At 52.4% G+C, this 24,518-nt stretch overlaps 2 protein-coding genes, 1 long non-coding RNA gene and 1 other non-coding gene across 38 annotated transcripts; 2 read left to right on the top strand and 2 right to left on the bottom strand.

Annotated features, from left to right (window-relative positions):
- Positions 1–4,661, top strand: Rab26 (RAB26, member RAS oncogene family). Of its 21 annotated transcripts, none has more exons than XM_063268366.1 (9): positions 4–362; positions 1,443–1,553; positions 2,960–3,001; positions 3,076–3,142; positions 3,312–3,364; positions 3,597–3,662; positions 3,749–3,805; positions 3,878–3,981; positions 4,081–4,660. In XM_063268366.1, exons 1-9 carry the CDS (start codon positions 165–167, stop codon positions 4,181–4,183), a joined length of 801 nt encoding a protein of 266 aa, XP_063124436.1. In that variant the 5' UTR covers positions 4–164; the 3' UTR covers positions 4,184–4,660. The 21 variants fall into 21 exon arrangements, 17 of the variants coding, with proteins under 17 accessions (XP_038941053.1, XP_038941050.1, XP_038941056.1 ...); NM_133580.2 differs by having other exon boundaries at positions 26–362; positions 3,905–3,981; positions 4,081–4,661; XM_039085125.2 differs by having other exon boundaries at positions 1–362; positions 3,284–3,364; positions 3,597–3,805.
- A 325-nt stretch (positions 4,662–4,986) lies between these two features.
- On the bottom strand, positions 4,987–5,669 carry LOC102551976 (uncharacterized). Its single transcript, XR_357456.5, has 2 exons — positions 5,323–5,669; positions 4,987–5,117 (listed from the first exon to the last, which is right to left on the bottom strand). It is a non-coding gene; the product is annotated as an uncharacterized LOC102551976 (long non-coding RNA).
- Snord60 (small nucleolar RNA, C/D box 60) lies at positions 5,201–5,283 on the bottom strand. The gene has a single exon (XR_005490874.1). It is a non-coding gene; the product is annotated as a small nucleolar RNA SNORD60 (small nucleolar RNA).
- Positions 5,670–5,770: 101 nt separating the features above from the next.
- On the top strand, positions 5,771–24,486 carry Traf7 (TNF receptor associated factor 7). Of its 15 annotated transcripts, none has more exons than XM_063269309.1 (21): positions 5,771–5,993; positions 14,311–14,426; positions 14,685–14,737; positions 16,714–16,808; positions 18,576–18,729; positions 19,186–19,278; positions 19,443–19,476; positions 20,017–20,200; positions 20,309–20,443; positions 20,950–21,167; positions 21,244–21,317; positions 21,510–21,558; positions 21,639–21,766; positions 21,929–22,011; positions 22,614–22,653; positions 22,743–22,859; positions 22,948–23,070; positions 23,249–23,368; positions 23,451–23,582; positions 23,664–23,783; positions 23,955–24,474. In XM_063269309.1, exons 4-21 carry the CDS (start codon positions 16,720–16,722, stop codon positions 23,967–23,969), a joined length of 1,908 nt encoding a protein of 635 aa, XP_063125379.1. In that variant the 5' UTR covers positions 5,771–5,993; positions 14,311–14,426; positions 14,685–14,737; positions 16,714–16,719; the 3' UTR covers positions 23,970–24,474. The 15 variants fall into 15 exon arrangements, with proteins under 15 accessions (XP_063125379.1, XP_038942199.1, XP_038942197.1 ...); XM_006245983.5 differs by having other exon boundaries at positions 5,844–5,993; positions 14,680–14,737; positions 18,613–18,729; positions 20,309–20,437; NM_001127548.2 differs by having other exon boundaries at positions 5,909–5,993; positions 14,680–14,737; positions 16,717–16,808; positions 18,613–18,729; positions 23,955–24,486.
- Positions 24,487–24,518: the final 32 nt, after the last annotated feature.

The raw sequence follows: 24,518 nt of genomic DNA, 5'->3' as shown, positions 1-24,518 counted from the left end.
GTGGGGACGCGGGGGCGGGGCAGGCACTGAGTGCTGGAGATGCTGCTGCTGCCGCCGCTGCCGCTGCTGCTGTGGGACGGGTTCGGGTCCGAGTCTGCCTTGGCGGGCACGGAGCGTGGGACGACCTGGGACCCGGTGGTAGCAGCAGGAGCACACTGAGAACCATGTCCAGGAAGAAGACCCCCAAAAGCAAGGGGGGGAGTGTGCCGGCTGCCTCTACGCTGCCCGCCGCCGCCAACGGGCCACGTCTGGCACATCCCAGGACTGCGCGCCCTGGCCCAGAGGCACCGCCCAACGGGCCCCCGCAGTCCGGCCGGCCCTCACTTGGTGGCACTGGAGACTTCTACGACGTTGCTTTCAAGGTGAGCCAGGCACCTCCCCGCCATGGGAATGCAGCAGGTGGTGTTGGATCCTAGACCGCCGCTGGGGAAGAGTGCAGGGCCGTGCGGACCCTCGGCGCTGAACTGGCTGGCTAGAGCAGCACCTTGGAGCTGGCATGGCAGTACCTTAATTGTCGCCAGACCCTACGTGCGTGCACGAGCGCACGCGTACACACACACACACACACACACACACAGAACCAATAGACTTGGGTCTGGGGTATTCAACAGCTGGCAGGGCCCGACTCCCACTCCACCTACTGCAAGGCCAAGTAAGGGGTCCTGAAAGATCCGAGCTGTCCCTCTGGGACCTATGGCCCTTACCGGTGCTCTTGTCTCATCAATTCCTATCCATATGCTGCCTTCCCTCATCCCCAGGGACTGTAAGTCTCCTTTTTCTGGGAGAGAGGAGAAAGAGGCCACCCCAGATCGGAACAAAATTGTGAATTGTGTGAATTGACCTCCAAAGGCCGGACCCCCACTAGGTTCTGGAACATTGGCCTCAGGGATCATGAGGGAGGGAGAGACTTCTGGTCTGCCCCTCAGGCCCACAGATCATCCCTAGCCTCACTTCACTTCAAAAACTGACGGGCACACTTCTCCTGAGCCTTGCTGCTGAGATTTGTGTCTTTGCTGGAATTCGAAGACCCCCCCAACCCCCGTACTGAGTTCCCACAGGTCTCTGAGGAGGTTCTAGCTGCACTCCCATGGCTCTGCCCCCCATAGGCCCCAAATGCTGCCCTCCCAGATCGAGCATGATGTCTATGGAGGAGGGGTAGGTAAGAAGCTGGATGGGGACAGCCGTCCTCACTCCCTGTTGACTAAGCAGCATTGTTGGAGGGAGAGGTGACAGGGGACTAATGGGGACAGAGAAGCTGGGCATTCGTGCTATTGGGAACCATGCTGCTGTGTTCCCTCAGGCTGTGCTGAACCTACAGGCCTGGATCACTCATCTCCTCTCCCGCCCCTCCCCCAAAAGCTCAAGGCGGACCAGAAGCATCTCTAGGTGGGCAAGGCCCTAAGCTCCAAGCCTGAATCCTCTGCTCCTCCTGCCTGGTCTAGGTCATGCTGGTGGGGGATTCCGGTGTGGGGAAGACGTGCCTGCTCGTGCGCTTCAAGGATGGGGCTTTCCTGGCTGGTACCTTCATCTCCACTGTGGGCATCGACTTCCGGGTGAGAGTAGAGGCTGATGTTCCGAGCTCTGACTGGGTCCAGCTGGGCTATGTTCTTAGATCCAGGGGGTGGAGCTTAGCTACTATACCAGCTGCCTCCCAACACCTGAGGGGCCTGGGGAAGCCTCCTAACACCCAACCCTAGGTAGTACCTGTATTCAGATAAAGCAGAGTTCTCATGCCAGGGGCTGATGCTATAGCTGAGCTATAGCTGTGCTTCAGAATAGTGACGGTGAGAGAAACCTAAGGCCTGTTCACTCAGGAGGTCCCTGCCTTTGCATATGGAAACCCCATGAGGATGCCTGCCAGGCAGGGTCCTGGGAGTTCTAGCATTAAAGCCCATTCCCAACACCCCCACCCAACCCTGCTCAGCCTGGATCTCATGTGCCAAGGTGTTGGTGTGTTCTTGGCAAATTCTGAATTTGCATTTTTCTCACCCTTTAATTAGACCCAGTTAGCAGGAGGTTGAGAGGAAGGCCCATTTCTGGAGACAGGAAAGGGGGCTCCCTCCAGCCGGAAGTGTTCTTTATCCTGATGGAGGACTGTAGGTCTCCTCAAGCCTTCTAGGTGGTTATAAGAGTCCAGGATGAAGTGAAGGCTGAAGAGTCAGAGGGAGGAGGGCAGGCATGAGAACAGGGGTTTCTTGCCTGTCATGGCCTCCCCTCGTCTTGGTTTGTAGGGCTGCTTGGTTTGCACCCCCGTTCAGGGCGCAGGAGAGGCAAAGCATCCCCCCCTTGCCAGGCAGATGGTGGAGCCTGGTTCCCCAGAGACCTAGAAGCGCTGATAGCAAGAGCTCTGGAGAAAGGGAGAGCCAGGCTTAGCCTCCTGTAGCTCCAGCCTCCAGTCAACCCTTTGGGGTGACAGGTGGATGGCACTCTAGTCTGGTGTCTAATCTTGAAAACCTGCAGACAGCAAATTCATGAATATCACCTATGCATCAACTATAGATCTGGGCTCTGTGGGCATACAGTCAGACAGGCATAAGTCCGTCTCCTGGAAAATGGGTGTCCCAGTGACTGGGGGTGGGGGTTGGGGGAGGCAGCTTCTCTAGGCAGGGTGTAGTTCTCAGTGTACACAGTAGCTCCAGTTGAAGGTGCTCCTAAGCTAGTATCTATCTTAAAGCAGGAACAGTGTACTAATAGTGCTACACTTTTGGCAAGTAGGAACTGTGTATGACCTGGGGTGTGTGTGTGAGAACAAGGGTTGGTGCTGGAAGAACTGTCAGGTAAATCAGGCATCTGCTAGGAGCCTCCAATTTTAAGCATAAATGTGACCTTGTTCTCAGAGCAGAAAGAGAACAGGAAGTGCTATAGGAATGGGGGTCCTCCAATCTCCCCATCACTGCCTTTCCCCCTTCAACTAGAGGATGGCAGGCATCCTTACTGGTGCCGGCTGGTTCTGTTTCAGAATAAAGTTCTGGATGTGGATGGCATGAAGGTGAAGCTGCAGGTGAGGTTACAGGAGTTTGGGGCTGGAGACACCAGGGAGAGGTTGGGCAGTATGACCAGTGCCTGTTGCCACAGATCTGGGACACGGCTGGTCAGGAGCGGTTCCGAAGTGTCACCCATGCCTACTACCGGGATGCTCACGGTAAGCCCATAGACATGGGGTCCAGCTATCCTCCCCAAGTCTGGGTTACCTACTGGCATGGGGGCAGGGGCGAGTAGGCAGGTGAGGGTGACTTGGAGTTATTTAGAAGGGTTCAGGTAGTGAGGAGCCACTGGGCCCCAGGGGTGTCCTCATTGCTTTCTGTATCCAGCACTGTTGCTGCTCTACGACATCACCAACAAAGATTCCTTCGACAACATCCAGGTCAGTGGGCTTGGTGGGGGAATGAACCAAGATTGTCTAGATGGTAGCAGGATGCCCAGAGTCCTGCTACTTAATAGGACAGAACTATAATGAACCCCTCATGGTTTCATTTGCTAGCTCAATAGACCTGACTCCATTAGCAGGACCACCTGGATAAGGGCTTCTAGAAAAGCCGATCAGGTGTGGCACACGAGGACTAGCCCTGCGACTGGCCCCAGCTTTCCCCATACAGGCCTGGTTGACAGAAATCCAGGAATATGCCCAGCAGGACGTGGTGCTCATGCTGTTGGGGAACAAGGTGGGAATCTGGGCCAATCCTCTCCATCCTGGCCCCACAGGGCATGCCATGGACTGGCATTAACCAAATCCCTGTGCCTGGGCCAGGTTGACTCTACTCAAGAACGAGTGGTAAAGAGGGAAGATGGGGAGAAATTAGCCAAGGTGAGTCAAAACAGGGAGGGTGAGGAGGGTCTTCTTGAGATTGTGACACTTGGGCCACCCCCATATGCCCAGCACCTGGCTGGCAGCAGCTATTTGCAGGAGTATGGGCTGCCATTCATGGAGACCAGCGCCAAGAGCGGCCTCAATGTGGACTTGGCTTTTACAGCCATAGCAAAGTAAGTCCTGGTAGTGAACAGAAAACACTACCCTCACGGTTTAGGTTAAGTGGTTGTGTTGTGCTATTGTCTACTCCCCCTCCCCCCACTGCTCTCCAGGGAGCTGAAACAAAGATCCACCAAGGCTCCCAGTGAGCCGCGCTTCAGGCTGCATGACTATGTGAAGAGGGAGGGCCGAGGGGTCTCCTGCTGTCGACTCTGAACCTGGCTGAATTTTGGTTCTACGCTGGAGGCAGCTGTTTGGGATACCATAGGTGATGGATGCCAGAATGTCTTCCTTTTCAAGACACCTGAGGCTGATGCTCTTCAGCCCCTTGGCCTCAGGGGCCATCACAGAAAGCATACAAACCACACTATGGCCTGTGGCTGCCCTCTTCTGGGCACTCCCAGCAGGAAGGATGGCACCACATCGTGCCTCCTATGAAAAGCCATGCTTACTGCACACGGCCTGGGAAGGACCCCACACACGACCAAAGGCTACAAGAATCATGTTGTCCATTTGTTGGGTTGCTTCCAAGTCAACTAGTAGGCTCTGATGTAGGAAACCACAGGAAGATTGGGCTGATAGAACCAGGTCACTACTTAGCAGGCTGGCCCAGTCCTTCCCACCTTGTACTAAAGTCACCAGACTACAAATGTTGTGTGAAAACCTGTCCCCATTAATAAAGGTGTTTCTGGAGTTTGTGTCATCTGTGGAAAGTCACCTTCTGGGGCCAACAGAATGGCTTTGTGGGGGAGGGGGTAAAAGGTACTTCCCTGCAAGCCAGAACTCACCTGGGGAAACATCAACTTATACACAGATATCCTCCCCACTAGGATTAGGATTATCAAGATTAGGGTGTCCCACCTGAGGCAGTACTAGCTTAAACGCTCACCCTAGACTAGAAGGATACGGACAGAAAGGACTTACTCTTGTGACTCAGCAGCCCCTTTACAGACTGTGAAAAGACCAGGCCCTCTACGGTATTGTCCTAACAGCACACGAAATAACGTTTGAGACCAGAGTGAGGTTGTACTTCCGCTTTATTGCTAGCTTAGATACACAGATGCCCCGCTTACCAGCCAACACTCCTATCCGTTGGGTCTTGAGATGCAGCCTATTTACTGTGAAGGTCTGCAGCCGACTCAATGTGCTTCTGGGGAAAAAAAACAAACAAACATAGATCTTCACTTAAGTAAACTTTTCACCCAAAACCCATCCAATTAATGGCGTCGCCCCCAGCCTCAGTTTTATAGTGTAATCAGACTGCACATGTATGCAGTTTTCATACGAGGTGTCAGAAATTGAATTCATCACAGGCTTGGGGCTGCAAAGGGAAGCCAGGCCCGCCTCATTCTTACCTGCAAAAAAGGAGTCAGAAGATAAATGATAAAGGTTTAAGTCCTTAGGACTTAGTCCTTCTCGAAGAAGGCCGAACTGCAGTCGAGGAGACTTTTGAGTTCCACCTGGCGACCACAGTTCATAAAACGTTCCTTATAAAAACTGGACGAAAGAACGCACGCACACACGCTAAACCCCAAAAAGAATGACTGCTCGCGAGGCTCAAGAGTTTATAGAACTGCCCCTTGCGTGATTGGTCCATCTCTGAGGAAGTGCCCACCTTCCTCCACTGCTGATATGCTCCTCAAGCTATCCTGCAGTTTCCACCAATCGTACCGTCAATTTTGTTTTGGAGGCGGTATCTTGGGTAGCTGGAATAGCCTCCGGGTGGTAGAGCCGAGTCCATGAGTGACAAGGCTGTTAGCCAATCAAATTCCTATCTGTAACATAGAGTGATTCTGAAGCTACCAATCCGGTTCTTCAGTGCAGAGGGCGCCGGAAGTCGTAGTTTAGGAAGCTCAAAGCGTGAAGCAGCCCCTAGAGTTCCTGAAGTCGGTGAACTACAAGTTCCGACGTGCACAGTGCCCGGGGACTTCCGGCTCCTGTATCCTGTACCTTTCCCGGCCCCGGGCCGAGAGGGGCAAGATGATGCCGGAGGGTGTAGCCGCTGCTCCCAGGCAGCTGCGGGCGGGTGAGTGAGTGCGCCGCGCACTGGACCTGGGACTCCGTCTTCCGCGGAGTGCGGTGGGGCGCGGGCTGGTTATGGGACCGTCGCGAGCGGTCGTGGGCCTAGCCTGGGGGGCGGGACTGAGACAGCTGGGGTCTCAGCCTCTGTAAGTCATCCTGACTCTCAGTAGATCCGTCTGTCACTCCTTCCCTTCACTCTCTCTTTCGTTCTCTCCGCACTCCTACGATTTTGAGCGCTGCTTGTGTACCAAGCAGTATCCTAGGCTCTGGAGAGTCGGCGGAGAACCGGATTCCAAACTGATAAGCTCATCTGGTACGCGGTTTTGAGACAGATCATTCTGCCTCTAGGGTCCTATGCGTTGTACGCAGTTTAGCAGTATTTCTGGATTTGTACCCTGGATGGTAGTAATACCCACAGCTCTGTTTTTTTTCGACAAAAATGTCTCAAGACTTTGGTAAATGTTTCCTTGTGGCAACACACCTCCAGTACTGTTATTCTAAAAGGAGCGAGAGACTGACAAAAAGTTCATGAGGAACTGTGATAAGTATTACGGGGTGTGTGTGGGGGAACTGAACGTAGATAAAGTGTTGGGCGTTCTTAAATTTTTGGTAGGGAACCCTACAGTTAGCCAAAGACCTGATGGAGAAGCAGTCAGTCTTGAGGCATTGCGGGAAGAGCCTTACAGGCAGAGGGAGCCAGAGGGATAAAGGCCTTGTGAGAAGGGCTTGGAGCAAGCCAGCAAAGCACTAACAAGTCATAGGTGAGGTTAAGAGGCAGATCAGGGCAAAGTCTGAGAACCTTCTGGTATGCATAATGATTTTATGATTCAAATGAAATAGTGAGGAAGCTGGATCAGCGCCTTCTTACCCTCATTAGAGGCCAGTTGTCTTAGCGTAGATTCCTTAGACGCAGGCCAACAGGATCAGATGAGACTGAGGTCTAGAGAAATGTACCACTTCAGTCAGTCTCATCTCCCCTCCTGCCCCTCCTGCTGCACATACCACATAGGCTCATTCCTTTGCAGATGGTTCCCTGTTGGGCTTGTTCTTCAGCCTTCTCTGAGTCTCTTCGTGTCTTTCTTGAGGGTCTTTGTGGCAGGCACTGCTTCAGTCATGGAGACACTCTTGAAGATACTCCATACATTCGTGTTTCTCCAAGGAAACTCCAGTCCCTGTACCCTGAGGTCCTAAGTCTATTTGTAACCGTCTCTTCAGGAAGTCAGAACCACTGTGTACAGCCTGACTAAGATGACCACAGACTAGGGAGGAGTGGCTAAGAATGCTGCCCAAATCCGAGAAGTTCCTTGATGTAACTTCTTTTTTTTTTTTTTTTTCTCTCCCCCCTGCCCCCCTTGATGTAACTTCTTGTAGCCCTACATCAGAGTCTTTCTGAAAATGAACGGGAAAGATCAGGGTGTTTAGTAATCTGTGGCTGACATAATAGAAACAAATGGGGCTTCATACCCTTCCCTCCCGGCTGGCTTCTAGCTCCTCAGGGGTCAGACTAAACAGTCTTTGCCAATCCAAGCACCCAGAGGGTATAAGTCATGGATGAAGCAATGCCTGGTACGGAAAATAGGAAGAAAGCACATCTGAAGCTGTGTCTGATAGCTCCTTTCAGATGTGGAGCCATTAAAATGTTTTATAGTGAGAAATACAGTCTCCTTCAAGGTTGGGCAACTTACCCGGTTTTACCTCTTTTGAATGGTCAATAGAATTTGAACCCAGGTCTGTCTGAGTCTAGGGCCCCTGGTCATGATTACTCTGCCATGAAGTGCCAGCCTGCGCCTGCCTTTAGGAACTGTCAGATGGTTGTATCTTGCTGTACACAGGGTTCTCATGAATCTGGTCTTAACCAGCAAGTGGGCACCAAGCACTTTATCAGACCTCGACTCCTTGTCCATGAGAAACCCTTGGAGAAGAACCTACCAACCCCCCACCCTTCAAGAGATGCTCTTAGTATCCCCAGAGTGCCAGTCCTAGGGAAGAGTAATATGGCTTAAGGAAAACAGATTACTTAAGGATAACTGAGCTGATAATGGAGGACTTGATGCTTCTTGAAAGTCAGAAGCACAAGAGGTCACAGTATAGAAGCCAAGAAATAAGGCCATCCAGTCCCAAGAGATCCAGGGGTGCCTATTGTATACTGGGCAGGGGGAATAGCCTTGAAATCCAGGTTTGATGGGTGGAGCTGCTGTGAGAGCCAGAAGCAGGTGTATAGTGTGGGAATGGGGCTGGATAGGTGTCTGCTCTACATTCTGTCTGGCCTGGGACTTTAATGATTTACCCAAGCTTCTGTGGGGTAGGAAGAAGCATACACAAGGGGGTCAAAGCCACTTAAGCAGATCCCTGGGCCTGCTGCCACATGTTTGATACCAGTTGGGTTTGTTTGAGACAGCAGGGCACTGGAATGGGATGACATATATCTCAGAGCACTCTTTCCGTTTGCTCTGGATCTGGCTACTCTCCTCCCCCAGGAACCCCTCTGCAACTTGTAGACAAAGCCTGATTCCTGTACCACAGAAATGAATGCTAGTGAGGTAAGACCAGGGCCTCTGGCAGCAGAGGATTGAAGTTTACTTCCCTGAACTCTGAAGGCCTGAGCAGGCAAGGTACAGAGGCTGGGTATGGGTGGAAGAAGAAGGCGGAGCACTGGGAGGGGAAGCAAGTTAAGGGACCCCCACCCACCGAGTCAGGATGGTGGGTATGGACAGTAGGAGAGCTGAGGATGGAGACAGAGCTGGGAAGCTCGGAGGGAAAGAGGCCAGCAGGGCTCTTTCTGCCCAGGGCTTTTAGAGATCCTGAGAGATCTTCAAGTCTGAGGTAAGCGACCGTGGCTGTGAGACCTGCCTGCTTGGGATGGAAAAGATGTGCTTAAGGGGACATTCAAATGGGGCTGGGGATTTGGCTCAGTGGTAGAGCGCTTGCCTAGGAAGCGCAAGGTCCTGGGTTCGATCCCAGCCCCGAAAAAAAGAAAAAGAAAAAAAAGGGGGACATTCAAGGGGACAGGCCGAGGGAGTGTCCGTAGATTTGCTATGGCAACCACGTCTGTTTCTATAGGATTTGGCAGCCAGATCTGGTTTTGAGCCCAGGGGAGCTGAAGTAGGCGTTGGACATTCTTCAGGCTCCTGCACTGGCTTCCTCATACCAGGAGATATGCTTGGAACTCTGGCGAGTATGACCAGAGGCTGCTCTAGCTGAAGTCCAGCCTGTTGACCACCACGCCTCAGGCACTGAAGCCTTGCACGGCTTGTCTACTGGTTACATCCGAGATAGATAGTGCCCTCCTCCATGGAGTGTGTGTGTGTGTGTGTGTGTGTGTGTGTGTGTGTGTGTGTGTGTGTGTGTGCGCCTGTGTCTGTGTCTGTGTCTGTGTCTGTGTCTGTGTCTGTGTCTGTGTCTGTGTGTCTGTATGTCTGTCAGTCTGGTCTGGTCTGGTCTTAGCCTTAAAACAATCCTGCCTCAGGCTCTCAAACTTTTTGTCTTTAAAAAGACCACATCTTGGGCTGGAGAGATGGCTCGGTGTTTAAGAGTGCTTGCTCTTGGGCTGGAGAGATGGCTCAGTGTTTTAAGAGTGCTTGCTCTTGCAGAGGACCTAGGTCAGTCCTCAGCACCAACATGGCAGTGCACAGCTGAGTATAACTCCAGCTCATGGGATCCAGTGTTCTCTTTTGGCCTCTGCATGAGCACTGCATGTTTATGGTGCACATACATACACGTAGGCAAAACAGTAACACACATAAAATTAGATAAATAAAAATTTTTTTTAAAAAGATAGACTCCAGAGGGATTGGTCTAGAGAGCATTTCCTGTTTTGGCAACAGCCTGAAGTTGAGTTCCTAGTCCTCATGTTGGGTCTCTCACAACCACTTAAAACTCTCAACTCCAGGGAATCCAGCCCTCCTTTTGGTTTCTTTTTTTTTTTTTTTTCTTTTTTTCGGAGCTGGGGACTGAACCCAGGGCCTTGCCCTTGCTAGGCAAGCGCTCTACCACTGAGCTAAATCCCCAACCCCCTCCTTTTGGTTTATATAGGTACCAGTACACATGCACCCGTAAACATGGGCACATACACACTTTTTCTTCTTTTTAAAGATTTATTTATTTATTATATCTAAGTACACTGTAGCTGTGTTCAGACACACCAGAAGAGAACATCAGATCTTATTACAGATGGTTGTGAGCCACCATGTGGTTGCTGGGATTTGAACTCAGGACCTCTGGAAGAGCAGTCAGTGCTCTTAACCACTGAGCCATCCCTCCAGCCCCTTTTTTCTTCTTTTAGAGATAAACCTTGGGGGAGCTGGAGAGTTGGCTCCATGGATAAGAGCACGTGTTGCAAAAGACCCAGGTTCGATTCCCATCACTACATAGAGGTGCAGCACCTCCTCAAACACCAGACACGCTTGAAGGCAAACACTTGTAAACATAAAGCAATAAAAATAAATCTAAAAAGAGAAAAAAGAAAAATCTCGGTCTGGTGAGATGGCTCAGCAGATAAGGGCACTTGCCATCAAGCCTGACGACCTGAGACCTGAGGTCAACCCACATGATACGAGGAAGAGAACAAACTCCCACGAGATGTCTTCTGACTTCCACATGTGTGTGTGCGTGCACATACACACAAAATAAACAAACAAACAAGTAGTGCCATCTTGTGGGATACATCAGTGTTTATACATGCTGCCCAGATTGGCAACCTGTGTGGAAGGAGAGAACCTACTTCTCCAGTTTGTTTTCTGACCTCTACACACTTGTGCTGGGGACCGTGGTACATACACATTCTAATGTGCACACAGAGAGATAAGTGGGACAAGAATCTGACAAGAGAAAAAAGTAAGTCGAGAAGGTAGCGTTCTGTCGCCAGCTGTGGTGCTTTGTGTCTGTCATCCCAGCCCATGGCGGTTGAAGCAGGAAGATCATCAGTGCAAAACCAGCTTGAGCTGTAGTGAGACTGTCTTAAAAAAAAAAAAAATCCTAGGCTGGGCGGTGGTAGCGCATGTCTTTAATCCCAGCACTTGGGAGGCAGAGGCAGGTGGGTCTCTGTGAGTTCGAGGCCAGCCTGGACTACAAAGTGAGTTCCAGAACAGCCAGGGCTACACAGAGAAACCCTGACTTGAAAAAAAAAAAATCTTGGGACTAGGAACATGGTCCAGTGGTAGAGCACTAGTCTGTATGAGCTCTCAAGTTTAATTTCCTTGTTTTTTCCTAATTTTTGTACTTTTACTTATTTTTATTATTTGAAAGTTTTGACTTATGTATGTCTGTTTGCTACATGTGTGCCTGGGAAGTTAGAAAAGCGTATCAGATCCTTTGGAACAGGAGGTACAGGCTGCTGTGAGCCACAGAGTGGATGCTAGGAATTGAACTCAGAGACACTGAGGCATCTCACCAGCCCCACTGAGTTCAGGTGGTTTTTTTTTTTTTTTTCAAGACAGGGTTTCTCTATGTAGTCTTGGCTATCCTAGAACTCGCTCTGTAGACTAGGCTGGCCTTGAACTCACAGAGATCCACCTGCCTCTGCCTCCCCAGTGCTGAGATTGAAGACATGTATCACCCCAGCCCAGCACTATGTTCAGTTTTTTTTTTTTTTTATTTGGTTCTTTTTCTACGTTTAGTTTTTAATACTACTTTTACAAAAATCTGAAAGAATTCTGTTTCTTAGGGGCTTATATGTTCTGGGCTCCACAGATAGACAGATAGTCTTGTCCTTGGGAGAGGGCAGAGAGTTTCTATGGCAGATCGTGGGTAGCCTACTGCCCGCTGCTCTCTCCAGGTTGAGATTGTGTGTCGTCTTATAGAAAGCTGTCCTTCCACCCTGGAGTGAGAGAACAGGAAAGAGCTGGCTTCCAGGACACATAACCCCAAAGGAGTTCCCACTGAGGTTAACAGCTGTCAGCTAGCGCCCCTCAGCAGAGTGGTGGGTTTGGCTTGTGTGATACTTTCCCTGTTGTCTGAGGAATGGTCCCCACTAGCTGCTGAATCCCCTTATTGCAAAGCTTAGAGCCTGAAGACATGACCTTCAGTGTGCTTCTCAGTCCTGTTGAGGGTAGTGGCGTCCTTGTGGGCTTTGCACAGTTTGGGACGCTAGCCTGAGGTTAGCCTACCCTTGGGTCCCTGAAGGAGGCTGAACCCATGTGAATTGGGAAGCTGCTTCCTGTTTTTCCAGTTCATTTTGGCTCTGTGCTTCCTCTTAGGCTAGTTCTGTTCCCTATACTGGCTCTATAGGCTGGCTACTGATTCACAGGTTGCTGTTGTGTACTTTTTCTTTTAACCTTACAATAGAGCAAAGCCTAACCAGGCACTGTGTTCCTGGGCTCACAGGCCAGAGTAACAGGTACTCGGAAGCAACTCATTAGAATGTAGGTCTGTCTGTCTCTTAATAACACTCTGTGAGCTCACCTCCCAGGTTTCTCCAAAGGATTAAACCTTTCACACTTATAGAGCAAGCCCTGAAGTCTCCAGGTTTAGGCTAACTGAATGTCATGCTAGGAGGGCACCACTGTTCAACAAACAAGCAACAGCTTTGTTTAAACCCTAGGAGCTCCCTGCAAGGGTCACAATCAATGGGGCACTCTCCTGCTCACGAGGCCACCTACTGGTTCATCCTTGCTCATCCCTTTGACAAGCAAGACCCTGGCAGACTGTCAAGGACCTTCCTCCTCAGGAAGTGGATTGGGGAAAAGGGGCAGAAAAATACAGGGTATCCTTCAGGCCACATCCACATCTTTCCCTCAGGGCTACCTCTTCTGTACGTCTTTCCTTAGAGAGTCCAGTCTAAAGTACCCAGAGCCAAGCTCTAGAATCACAGTTGAGCCTTTGAATATTTGGTGGTATTGAGGCTGATGTAATAGAGGGAGGAAGTGAATACCACAGAGCCTCTGGCTTATGTTGGCAGCTCTGACATGCGGCTAGGGTCAGGAAGAGGTAGGCCTTGGCCGCCTTTTAGAGAGTTCCACTTTCCTATACTTGAGGGCATTTGGAGTGACAGGTAGCAAGTGCCTGACAGTGCCAGTTACAGTGCCAGGGCAGGAGCTACCCTGATTTGTGAGATGGGTTGGAAGTGAGATGGGATGGGCAGCTGAAGAGGTGGGTGAGGCCTGGGGAGTAAAGGAAAGGACCAGGATTCAGCTAGGGTTGCAGACAGGGTGGGCGCCAGTTCTTCCTCAAAGGCCTCTGGTTGGAGCTGAACAAATCTGAGTAAAGCAGGACACACTTTGCGGCCTTTCAGTGTTTGTAGAAGAGACAGTGCTGGGGGCCCCGATAGAGAACGTGGCGCGTGCACCATTCCTAGGGAACTGTGGTAGATACTGTCTGAGAGCCTTGGCACATACCAGGCTACCCTGTGGTGTGGTCCTGGCTTGTGGAATGGATACTCCACCACCATGGCTCCCTAGAAGGTGGCTTCAAAGGCTCCACTTCGGCCATGAGCCTGAAGAACGAATGAACATGGTGAGCTAGCGCCGCCCTTGGGATCCCGTAGGGGATGCCTTCTGACAATGCCATGTCCCTGCCTGTCTACAGCTATAATGTCACAGGGTGAGTGAGTGTGACCTACTAACTGGGTTTCTTTCCTGTAGATGCCACATGTCTACCCTTTCTTCTGACCTTCTCTTCTGGGCCGAACGGGGACATTGGCCCTTGTATGCTGCCATTGTCCCTATGCTACCCTAGCTCCTGAGTGGCACAGTTGTTATGGGTGATCTCCACTGGTTCGGTTCTAGGGTTCCTCTTTTTCCTGTGACTTGCCCTGTATGACTACATCTGGGAGACAGGCTCAAGTGACTGCCTATTGGTTCTTTGTGGTCCTGGCAGGGTACTAATAGCATGTGCTATAACAGGGAACAGATTTATGTAGTTTGGTGGGTCCCCGTGTGACTAAGTCTTGGTATGTGTGCCACACCTTAGGCCCAGTCTAATGGATGAGCAGAAAGCAAGACCCCAGCCTTAGCCATGGGGACATTTGACCTGCAAAAAAGTAGGCCGTGAAGTGACCAACTGTGATCAGGACCTGAAGATTAGCCACACAGTGGGGTTTTTCACGTCAGGGGTAGAACTATTTGGCTTCCTCAAAAGCTTCAGTCCTGAAGGGATGGTACCACTAAAGATCAGCTGTACCTGGAGCCTTGGCTGCCTGAGTGGGGTAGGCAGGAAGGCCTTTGCCCATTGTGGATCTACTCACATAGTATTAGAGGTAGGAAGAAGTTAAGACCTGCCCTGAGATGGGCTGGCCAGAAGTCTACGGGGGGGGGGGGGGGGGTTTGCTCACTTGCAGGAAACCAGAATGCCACCTCTAAAGCCCCTCATTTGTGTTTCTCTCATAGGGGACACTGCCCAAGGACCCTGGATGCCTCTCTAGAGCATGAGCTCAGCCAAGAGTGCCCGCTACAACCGCTTCTCCGGGGGGCCTGCCAACCTTCCTGCCTCAGACAGCAGTGGGGTAAGAGAAGAGCCTGTAGGTGAGGGCCTGCGCTCTGCTTACCACACTCCAGGCCCCCCGAATGCTAAATGTATAACATGCCACCGAGGGCAGAGCTACTGCCAGTCCTCTTCCTCCTTGGAGGGTCCCTCAGGATAGTCTGTGCCTGTTGATGGTGTGTCCCTGCATATGCATGCAGGGGGCCACCAGCAGGTAAGCATGGCAGTGTGTGTGATCCTGTGCATCTTGCATTAAGCCTTTTCCATTGTCTTAGACCAGGATGGAAACAACCTTTGGGCCTACCTTTTCGACCGTCACCACCATTACCAAAGGTGAGCCTGACCAGGAAGATTTGTACTCTACGGGCACTTCCTGGTAGGGTGGTCTCCTGGCTTCTGTTTCTTCCCATGTCTAAGTCTCCAGCAAAACAGAGTTAAGGAGTCCTGTTCCTGTGCCTCACCTTTGTTATCAGTGCCCCCCTCTTCACCCTGAAAACATGCCCATCCCCTGTGGGGGGCAGTCTTGACCTTCCTGGTACCACTAGTTGTATCCCTATCTTATGGTGACCCCTGCCTCAGCCCAGCCATGGCTCCTAGTGTCTGAGTGTGTGAGTGGGATCTGGTGCCGTCAGACAAGCGCTTCAAGAGATCATAGCGTAGGATGGGGCCGTGGGGCAGCATCCATGCTGAAGGCGGGGAGGGCCAGGCTTCTGGGGCATGCTGTTCTGCTTCTCCCGTACTTACTCCACTGCAGGAGTGCACCAGCTACTAATTGGTTTTTTAATTGCCTTCCCATGGCTGAAGGCACAGGGCTACCAGGTGCACACCAGTGCCTTTTATTTCTGGATGACCTGAGAATTCTCAAGAGAGGGCCTCTTCTCCCACACCCCTACCAGGAGGCCATTACTTAACAGTTTGTACATCTTTAGAGACTGCACAGTGCTTATCAGCACTGTTGAGGGTTCCAGAGCCAAATAGCATATCAGCTAGTCAACAGTGAACCAGTACTCGCCTCATCCGGCCCAGTCACAGGATAGGCAGTTCCTAATCTTGAATGGAAGCCTTAAGAGTCTGATTGCTATGACATCTGGCTCAGTTTTAACCTGTGCTGGTTGTAGCCTATCCTTGGCGCTGCAAGCCTTATAGGGCCTATGAGATGGTTCTCTGGTTCCCACATGGAGCCTTGACCTTTCATTCTTGGGGAACCTCAGCTTTCAGGACCAGGCTGGACAAGGTATTCTATAGGCAAGAGGGAGGGAGACCAAAAGTCTAGCTCCAATTCCTGATTTTGGTTGGGTTAGGGAGGAATAGGGAGGACATAGACTAGACGTGTATTTGCTGAGGTCCTTCAGTTGCTCTGTTTCCTCTTTGTCAACCTGGCAGTTACTTTAAAGATCGAAGGGAAGCCCCCAAGTGACCCACCCTAGAAAGATGCCAGGCTACTCATATACTATTTGGGGTTGATTCTGTGCCCAGCAAGGCATGGGGGCCCCTTGTTGGGCTGAAGAATGGAACCTTGTCGGGGGTATGAGAGAAAGATCTTAGTTGGGCTTGGTGGTGCTTGCCTGTAATCCTAGCGGTTGGGAGGTAAAGGCAGGAAAGTAATGCTTCTGAGGTAACCCTGAGCAGTCTAAGGAGACCCTGTCTTCCTGCATTAATCTCAGCTCTTGGGAGGCAGCAACAGGTCTATCTCTATGAGTCCCAGGTCTCAAAAAGCCAGATTCAACAAAAACTGAATCTGGAGAGATATCTCAGTGGTTAAAAGCACTGGCTTTTCTTCCAGAGGACCCAGATTCAATTCTCAACACCCTCATGGTGTTTCAGAGCAATCTTTAACTCCAATTCTAGGAGATCCGATGTTGTTTGCTGGCTTCCATGGGTACCAGTCACATAAGTGGTGCATAGACATACATGTAGGCAGAACACTCATCCATGTACAATTTAAAAAGAAAGAAAGAAGGAAAGGGCAGCAAAGGTTGGGGATCTAGTGCTGGTGTGAGCATGAGCCAAGTCCCAGGTTCTCTACACTAGAGGCAGGAAATGCATTTACGTCTCCTGTTGGTAAGTAGGGCAGGCAGGGCAGCTAGCAGTCCATTCTCAGTTGTCTGCAGTCTGATGAGCCAGGGCCACACTGCTGGTACTGGTTTACCTTGGAAGACTATCCTGGATAACCATGTCCCAGTCTAGGACAGGGAGGCTGAGAGCTAGAGACAATCCGAAGGGTTCCGTAGCCCTGCCAGATGTCTCCATCCCTTCAGCCCCTTCCTCCACTGACAGCTGTGTCACTCAGCCCTTCCCCTCTCTTTCAGCAGCTGATGGGACCAGCACATACAAACAGCATCGCAGGACGCCTTCCTCCTCTAGCACCCTTGCCTATTCGCCACGGGATGAGGAGGACGGCATGGTAGGTCTCCACGATGCAGGAGCCCAGTGTGATCCCCAACCCTCCTGTCAGGCCCTCCTCACTGAGGCCCAGGTCCTAAGAGGAGCTGGCAGGAGAGCAGAGTCAGGATGGTGAGGCACCTTGAGGTCTGAGCACTTGTTGCATTCCTGAAACTAAGAGGAGGCTCCTGTAGCCGGATGGTGGCAGGAAGCAGCCAGTTTGTGGAACTGTGCTTTAGGGCATGTCCCCTGAAGGCCAATTTCAGGCAGTTTGGGCTCCATCTTAAGGGAGGTGGGAGCCATAAAAGGTATAGTTAGGTGAATCTGCCCATGGGACAGAGGATGACTGCCAGGACCGAAGTCTTTGTTGGACGGCAGAGGAACCAAACTTCTTTTCCCTTTTCTTTTTGCTTTTATATTTGGTGGGGTTCATTGTCATTGTTTTGTTTTGTTTGAGACAGGGTCTCTATGTGCTCCTCATTATCCTGGAGCTCACTATATGGACCAGGCTGTCCTTGAGCTCACAGAGATCTGTCTGTCTCTGACTCTGGAGTGTTGGGATTAAAGGAATGTGCCACCATGCCCAACCCCTTTTTTCCCTTTTCATTAGGAAGATAAACATCCAGTAGGCATATTACGGGGCAGGCACTGCCCTTAGCCCCAGGATGGGTTAGATACCTGGTACCCATACCCCACAGCTTCACCTCTCTCAGTCTCCACCCAACTCCTGACTGCAGCCTGGGCCTTGGAAGTGGATTCATTGTGCTTCTGGTTTTGGATAACTCTGGGGCATCTGACAGGTTATAGTAACTTTAGTGTGATGTCCTAGAATCTTGTGTTTGCTGTAGGACATTGAGCAGCCATGCCCACCCCACCGCATTGACTGGCCTTAGTTGCTGTGCTTGGCACGGGGAGTGGGAGTGGGGGAGCCTAAGAGTTGCACTAGCCAGTAGGCAGAGGGGAGACTACAGCTCTGTACTAGCTCCTGCCTAGGAGCTGTGTCCTCTGCCTGCCATTGCTGTCTGTGGGGGTATGACCCACTTCCTTTAACTTTAGCCTCTGGGTCTCACAGGGCACTCCCATGCACGATGTAACTTGGGACATCGGAGTAAGGAGAGATGGGAACTGCCCTGGTGGGTGAATATGTGCCCAGCCTCTGCCTCTGTTTAGGGACGCCCAGAACTGGGATGGGCTGCATCCCTATCTCATGGCCCCCTTCCCTATTCTGGACATAGGCTCGGGAGAGGTAGGTGAGCCTAGGCATTGGGTCCTGCATGGAGGAGCTATGGCAGCAGTAGCTCTTGGATACCATGCCTCTCTTCCCCTACGACCTCATCAAAGGTTGCTCCTTCCCTTCAGGTCTGAGGAGGCGAGGTCAGCCTCTGGTGAAATGTCCCAGTGAGCCTTCCCGGCTGGGTCTAGTGTCTCCTGGACAAGGCAGCTCAGCCCATGGGCTCCTCTCCTTGACCAGACTTCTACTCTTTTCTGTTGGGTAATCTGGTGTCTTAGCTGCCCCAGGATTGGCTGGTAGATGCAGCCTCTCTGCGGCCCACATTCCCTCACGGGAAGCAGGAAGAAGCCTGAGCATGTCCTGTAAAATTGAATAGCAGGAAATCTCTCCATTTACACAAAGAAAGTTGGCAGGCAAGAACGGGCAGCCCAGCACCAAAGGCCAGGGCTGGCCGCCACAGGCCACGGGATTGAGGCCATCCCAGCCTCCCACACACAATCCACAGCCTTGTGGGTTTGCTGGAAGTGGGGTGGCTTAGGGGCGCCCCTGCCTCCACAGGGCTCAACCCCCTGACAGGCTGCCTCCATCTGTGCAGCCCCCCATCAACACTCCTCGCCGCTCTGACTCAGCCATCTCTGTCCGCTCCCTGCACTCCGAGTCCAGCATGTCCCTGCGCTCCACGTTCTCGCTGCCTGAGGAGGAAGAGGAGCCGGTAGGTGTGGTGGGCTTGGCAGGAATCATCTTCCAGGGTTGTCAGTGCTGCAGTGGCACAGGGCACTGTCCCTCAGACCGCACCAACATAGCTCATGCTGTGGGTAGGTCAGACCCGATTAGGGCCTCTAGTCTATGTAAAGGCTGCCTGGGGATGAGTTGTGGGAAGGTGGGGCTCAGACGGGGTCCTTTGCTAGTCTGTAAGGCAGGAAGAGAGGCCAGTAAGGCTGAGACCATGTGTGCAGATGCTGTGTGTCAGTTTCTCACTGCTCACAGCCTGCCTCTGAACCACACCCCTTGCTTTAGCTCCTTGGTCCTCTCATGGGTCTCAGTGCCAGTGAACAGCCCTGGACGGGTGAACGTGCAGGCGGCTTGGGTAATTAATGTCACTGAGGGTCTATGCCTGAAGCCCCCACTTGTGGCCCACGTGCTGACCATTTTGCTCCGCTCTGTCTAGGAGCCATTGGTGTTTGCGGAGCAGCCCTCGGTGAAGCTGTGCTGCCAGCTCTGCTGCAGTGTGTTCAAGGACCCTGTGATCACTACGTGTGGGGTAAGCACACACACCTCTCCCACCCGACTCTGCCTGCTGACCCTGACCGAGGACCTTAGCCCTGTTCATCCTAAGCTGGCTGTCCAGCCGGAGCTCTCTGCAGTGGTGTGGGATGATGTGAGACTCTGACTGGAGTCCCCCAAGTCCACTTTTTGTCCCCACAGCACACCTTCTGCAGACGATGCGCCTTGAAGTCAGGTAGGTCTGTGCCTCCCATTCAGACTGGTGAAGTTGGTAGGTAATTCCCACCCTGCCCTTTCCCAGGCTGCCAGCAGAGGCCACTGGTTTCCTATCTAGGCATGTGTGGCCTCTCCCAGGGCTTGCATAGTGTTGCCAGGGTTCGGGCCTGGCGAAGGACCTCGATAGTAAAGCAGACCCCAATTCCTGGTGTCTCCAGACTCAGCCTTGGCTGTGGTGGGCGTGGGCTGGGTCCCAGGGTGAGGGCTTGGGCTGACAGGTGCTGTTGTCCCTGGCAGTCCCTGCTGCTGCTCCACACCCACTGGCTGCCCTTCTGCCCTCTGTCATCACCTGCTCGTCCTCTGGGAGGCCTGCTGTGCAGCTCTTCCTGCACCGGCACCTTGGGGCAGTTGAAAGAGTAGACAGGGCACCCGGTGGGCTTCTTTCCACCTGTCGTGCCGTTGCATCTCCCTCCCCAGGACTTGGCTTCCCACTGGGCAAAGCTGCCAGGGAGAGAGGTGGCTGGGCAGGTGGTGGGCTCAACATGTCCTCCTCTCCCAGAGAAGTGTCCTGTGGACAATGCCAAGCTGACAGTGGTGGTAAACAACATTGCAGTAGCTGAGCAGATTGGAGAGCTCTTCATACATTGTCGGCATGGCTGCCGTGCAGCAGGCACTGGGAAGCCCGGTGTCTTTGAGGTAGACCCAAGGGGCTGCCCCTTCACCATCAAGCTTAGTGCCCGGAAGTGAGTACCTTCGGGTCCTCCAACTCCCTGGGGTTGCTGAGCACCTTTATGTCTCTGGGGCAACTTTGTGGGGTCTCAGCTCAGCCCCCGTGTCCTGCGTATGCACAGGGACCACGAGAGTAGTTGTGACTACAGGCCTGTGCGCTGCCCCAACAACCCCAGCTGCCCACCCCTTCTCAAGATGAACCTCGAGGCCCACCTGAAAGAATGCGAGCACATCAAGTGTCCCCACTCTAAGTACGGGTGAGTGGGGGGTGGGGGGCGGTGGGTCTGAGCCCTCGGCTGACGGCTTCTGTGAGCTGTGCCTGGACATGCACCAGAGCCAGAAGCCACATGCCATCACAGCCCACGTCCGGTGCCCAGGAGAACACAGAAAGGACGAACAGGTTGGAAGTGGGGTATCAGGGAAGGAGGGAGAAGGGGCGTAGATTTGAACAAGTGGCTGAAATGGGTGTGGAGGGGAAGCAGGGAAACAAAGAAAGAAGGATCCTGCCCAGCTGTTCAGAACAGGGAGGCTGGTGATGGGCAGACATTTTATTCTTAGGGAGGGGGGATCCTTGAAGAATTCTGGAGGTATAAGATTTCACTGGTTAAGCGTCCTGACTGCTGGATGGTGGAGTCAGGAAGGTTGCTGATCTGGGGGTAATGGGCTTGACTATGATGACTCTTGAGGATTTAATAGGGTCAGAGAGGCTAAGGGCTCTTAGTCCTGACAACCAGGCAGGTGGGCAGCTGTGCTGTTCCCCCAGGTGCACATTTATTGGGAATCAGGACACCTATGAGACGCACTTAGAAACATGTCGCTTTGAGGGCCTGAAGGAATTCCTGCAGCAGACCGATGACCGCTTCCACGAGATGCATGTGGCACTGGCCCAGAAGGACCAGGAGATTGCCTTTCTGCGTTCCATGCTGGGCAAACTCTCAGAGAAGATTGACCAGCTGGAGAAAAGCCTTGAGCTCAAGTTCGGTAAGTCTAGTTCAGAGAACACGGTATTCAACACTGTGGTGGACTCGAGTAATACCTTTCTTTTCTTGTTGCTCAGATGTCCTCGATGAGAACCAGAGCAAGCTCAGTGAGGACCTCATGGAATTCCGGAGGGATGCATCCATGTTGAATGTGAGTGGGTGCTGGCTGCAGTGGTGAGACTCAGGAGGACAGATTGGGGTTCCTCCTCAGGCTTTGCCTTAGTGTTCAGGGTTTCAGGATCTGTATTCCATTATGAGCTGACCCAAGGCCTAGGGTTCTGTGGCTTTACCACAGCTCAGGTGAGTCCTACCCATCCATTGTCTGCTGTTCTTGGCCTTGCAGGATGAGCTGTCTCATATCAATGCACGCCTGAACATGGGTATCCTGGGATGTGAGTATAGCCCGCCCGCCCCTGTTCCCACACTGTCCCCAAGGCCCTACTGTTCCCTCATTAACTTCTCCCATCTGCAGCCTATGATCCTCAGCAGATCTTCAAGTGCAAAGGGACCTTCGTGGGACACCAGGGCCCTGTCTGGTGTCTCTGTGTCTACTCCATGGGTGACCTGCTCTTCAGTGGCTCTTCTGACAAGACGATCAAGGTGAGTGGGGTTCTATTCCACAGGCTCCGCAGCATGGTTGGGCTCAGCTGGGCATTGCATGCCAGCCTCAGATTCGCTATCCATGGTTGGGTCTTCTCTCCTAATGGCTGCTATCCTGTCCTTTCTGCAACTGATGGGCCTGGTCTGACCTGATCTCTGCAGGTGTGGGACACGTGTACCACTTACAAGTGCCAAAAGACACTGGAAGGTCATGACGGTATTGTGCTGGCGCTCTGTATCCAGGGGTGAGTGTTAATATATGACCCACTGACTACAGGGCAGGGCCAGAATGTTCTGTACTGCCACCCTGTGGGCTCGAGCCTGTTTGGACCTGTGCAGCTTATGTCTCTTCCACCTATGGAACACTCACACCTGGATACCTAGGTGACAGTCTATGAATTCCCAGCAGAGCGGTGCCCTGCCTTAGTGTTAGGTGGCTGGAAGGATAGCTCAGCTGTCACCAGGATAGCTGTACCTTGGGTGTAACTCTGGTTATATTGTTGTAGCAGCTACATGGTTAACCTGTCAGTAGGCCCTTCCCAAGGCTGGCTGTCCTCTGTCGTGTCTTGTGGGCTTGCTGGGTGTGATGATTCTAGGTACTTTACTAGTAGTGGTGGTGGCCTTCCTGGGACTTGGTGTTCAGAATAGGTGACCTCACTCGCTCAGCTCAGCCATCAAATGTACCAGCCTAGTTGTTCACGTCCAACTATGCACACAGAGAATGGGACTCAAGGAGCAGCAGTAGCCCTGAGACCAAACCATGTTGGATCCTGGGGCTAATCAGGGGATGGTAGCCTCTTCTGCTTCCCGTTGACTTTCCTTCCCTGTGTTGACTTTTCTTCCATAGGTGCAAACTGTACAGTGGGTCTGCAGACTGCACCATCATTGTGAGTGGGCACAGGGTGAGGGGTTGGGGGCCGAGAAGGCCCAGTGCTCTCTCCTTCCTTACTAACCCAAGTCTTGTCACCCCCTGCAGGTATGGGACATCCAGAACCTGCAGAAGGTGAACACCATCCGGGCCCATGACAACCCTGTGTGCACACTGGTGTCTTCCCATAACATGCTCTTCAGTGGCTCCCTTAAAGCCATCAAGGTATAGGCAAGACATGTGTGGGCATGAGGGGGCTCCTGGGCCAATGGATGCCATCCATCCTAGCCCAGGCTCATGGCCATCCCTACAGGTCTGGGACATCGTGGGCACTGAGCTAAAGTTGAAGAAGGAACTCACAGGCCTCAACCACTGGGTGCGGGCCTTGGTGGCAGCACAGAGCTATCTGTACAGTGGCTCTTACCAGACAATCAAGGTGTGCCAAGCCACCCCTGGTGGCAGGGACTTGCCCTCTGCTGTCCTTCCTAGGGTGTCCTAGAGCTTCTTCTGCCCTTTCCCTACCCTCCACCATGCTCTGAGGCTGTCTCCTGGATCCCTGAGGCCCAAGGTAAGCAAGTGCCTGGCCTGAGATTAAGTGACACACTTTCCCCTAGATCTGGGACATTCGGACCCTTGACTGCATCCATGTCCTGCAGACATCTGGTGGCAGTGTGTATTCCATTGCTGTGACGAATCACCACATTGTCTGTGGCACCTATGAGAACCTCATTCATGTAAGGGCTACCCTAGAGCAGGCCTCCATCTCTCCTGCCCTTGTTTTAGGTCTCTGTCTCACTTAACTCTGCCCCCTTTCAGGTATGGGACATTGAATCCAAAGAGCAGGTGCGGACCCTAACGGGCCATGTGGGCACAGTATATGCCCTGGCAGTCATTTCAACACCAGACCAGACCAAAGTCTTCAGCGCATCCTATGACCGCTCCCTCAGGGTATGTGCTGCCCAGGAGGAAGAGGCCAGAGGTGGCTGGGCCAGGGTAGGCCCTCATCTCCCATGGTCCTTCATCCCCTAGGTCTGGAGCATGGACAACATGATCTGCACACAGACGCTGCTGCGCCATCAGGGCAGTGTAACTGCACTGGCTGTCTCCCGGGGCCGGCTCTTCTCGGGGGCTGTGGATAGCACCGTGAAGGTAAGTACCTATGGCTTGGGCTCTTGACAGGAGTTGGATGGGACAGAACTTGGAGAGTGGGTGAGGGGCAAGTAGCCCGGGCAGTTAACAGTAGAGGGCTGGGAGACTTAGACCGTCTGGAAGGGAATCCTTGGGCCATATGGGATCTGAAATAGAACTCTTTCTTTGCAGGTTTGGACATGCTAACAGAATCCAGGCCAGGCTTGACTCCTTCTGGGTCTGTAAGTCAGGCTGGACCTCCATGATGGCCTTGGAATGTCCGCCTGTCCTGTGGAGACAGGTAGACAGGCTCAAACAGCTAGGCAGTGTCCTCTCTGCCTCTGCTCAGTGCGGGGTCTTTCATAAGGCCTCACTCTTACTTCTACCAGAGAAATGCCCAGGCCCTGCTCTGGGCGCCAGGTACGATGCTTGCCCGGCCCCACCATTCATATCACTCCATAGACTTTTGTTTTGAGACAGGGTCTCACTATGTAGCTCTGGCTTGCCTGGAACTCACTGTCAACCAGGCTGGCCTCAAACTCACAGATCTGCCTGCCTCCACCTCCCAAGTGCTGGGAGTAAAGGCATGTGCCACCGCCCCTGGCTGGACCCAGATGGACCATGGGTCCTTTTTACTCACCTTTTCTACTGGTTTTAGACTGTATATAGATTTTATTACTTCCCTGTTGAAATAAAAGCTGCACAGACTGTGGTTGTGAGTGGAGACAGCATCTTGGGACCATCATTCATGTGGCC

The sequence above is a fragment of the Rattus norvegicus genome, chromosome 10 (assembly GCF_036323735.1).
Source record: "Rattus norvegicus strain BN/NHsdMcwi chromosome 10, GRCr8, whole genome shotgun sequence".
NCBI lineage: Eukaryota > Metazoa > Chordata > Mammalia > Rodentia > Muridae > Rattus > Rattus norvegicus.
This window is presented reverse-complemented; position numbering and strand designations above follow the sequence as displayed.

Bases quoted from the DNA above. Each gene is read 5' to 3' on its own strand.
- Traf7 (NM_001415153.1), top strand. From the start codon at position 14,349: ATGAGCTCAGCCAAGAGTGCCCGCTACAACCGCTTCTCCGGGGGGCCT. The intron at 14,427-14,679 runs GTAAGAGAAGAG...CCATTGTCTTAG, and splicing joins CTGCCTCAGACAGCAGTGGG to ACCAGGATGGAAACAACCTT. The intron at 19,477-20,016 runs GTAGGTCTGTGC...CTCCTCTCCCAG, and splicing joins ACGATGCGCCTTGAAGTCAG to AGAAGTGTCCTGTGGACAAT.
- Rab26 (XM_039085122.2), top strand. From the start codon at position 165: ATGTCCAGGAAGAAGACCCCCAAAAGCAAGGGGGGGAGTGTGCCGGCT. The intron at 3,143-3,283 runs GTAAGCCCATAG...ACTGGGCCCCAG, and splicing joins CTACTACCGGGATGCTCACG to GGGTGTCCTCATTGCTTTCT. The intron at 3,982-4,080 runs GTAAGTCCTGGT...ACTGCTCTCCAG, and splicing joins GCTTTTACAGCCATAGCAAA to GGAGCTGAAACAAAGATCCA.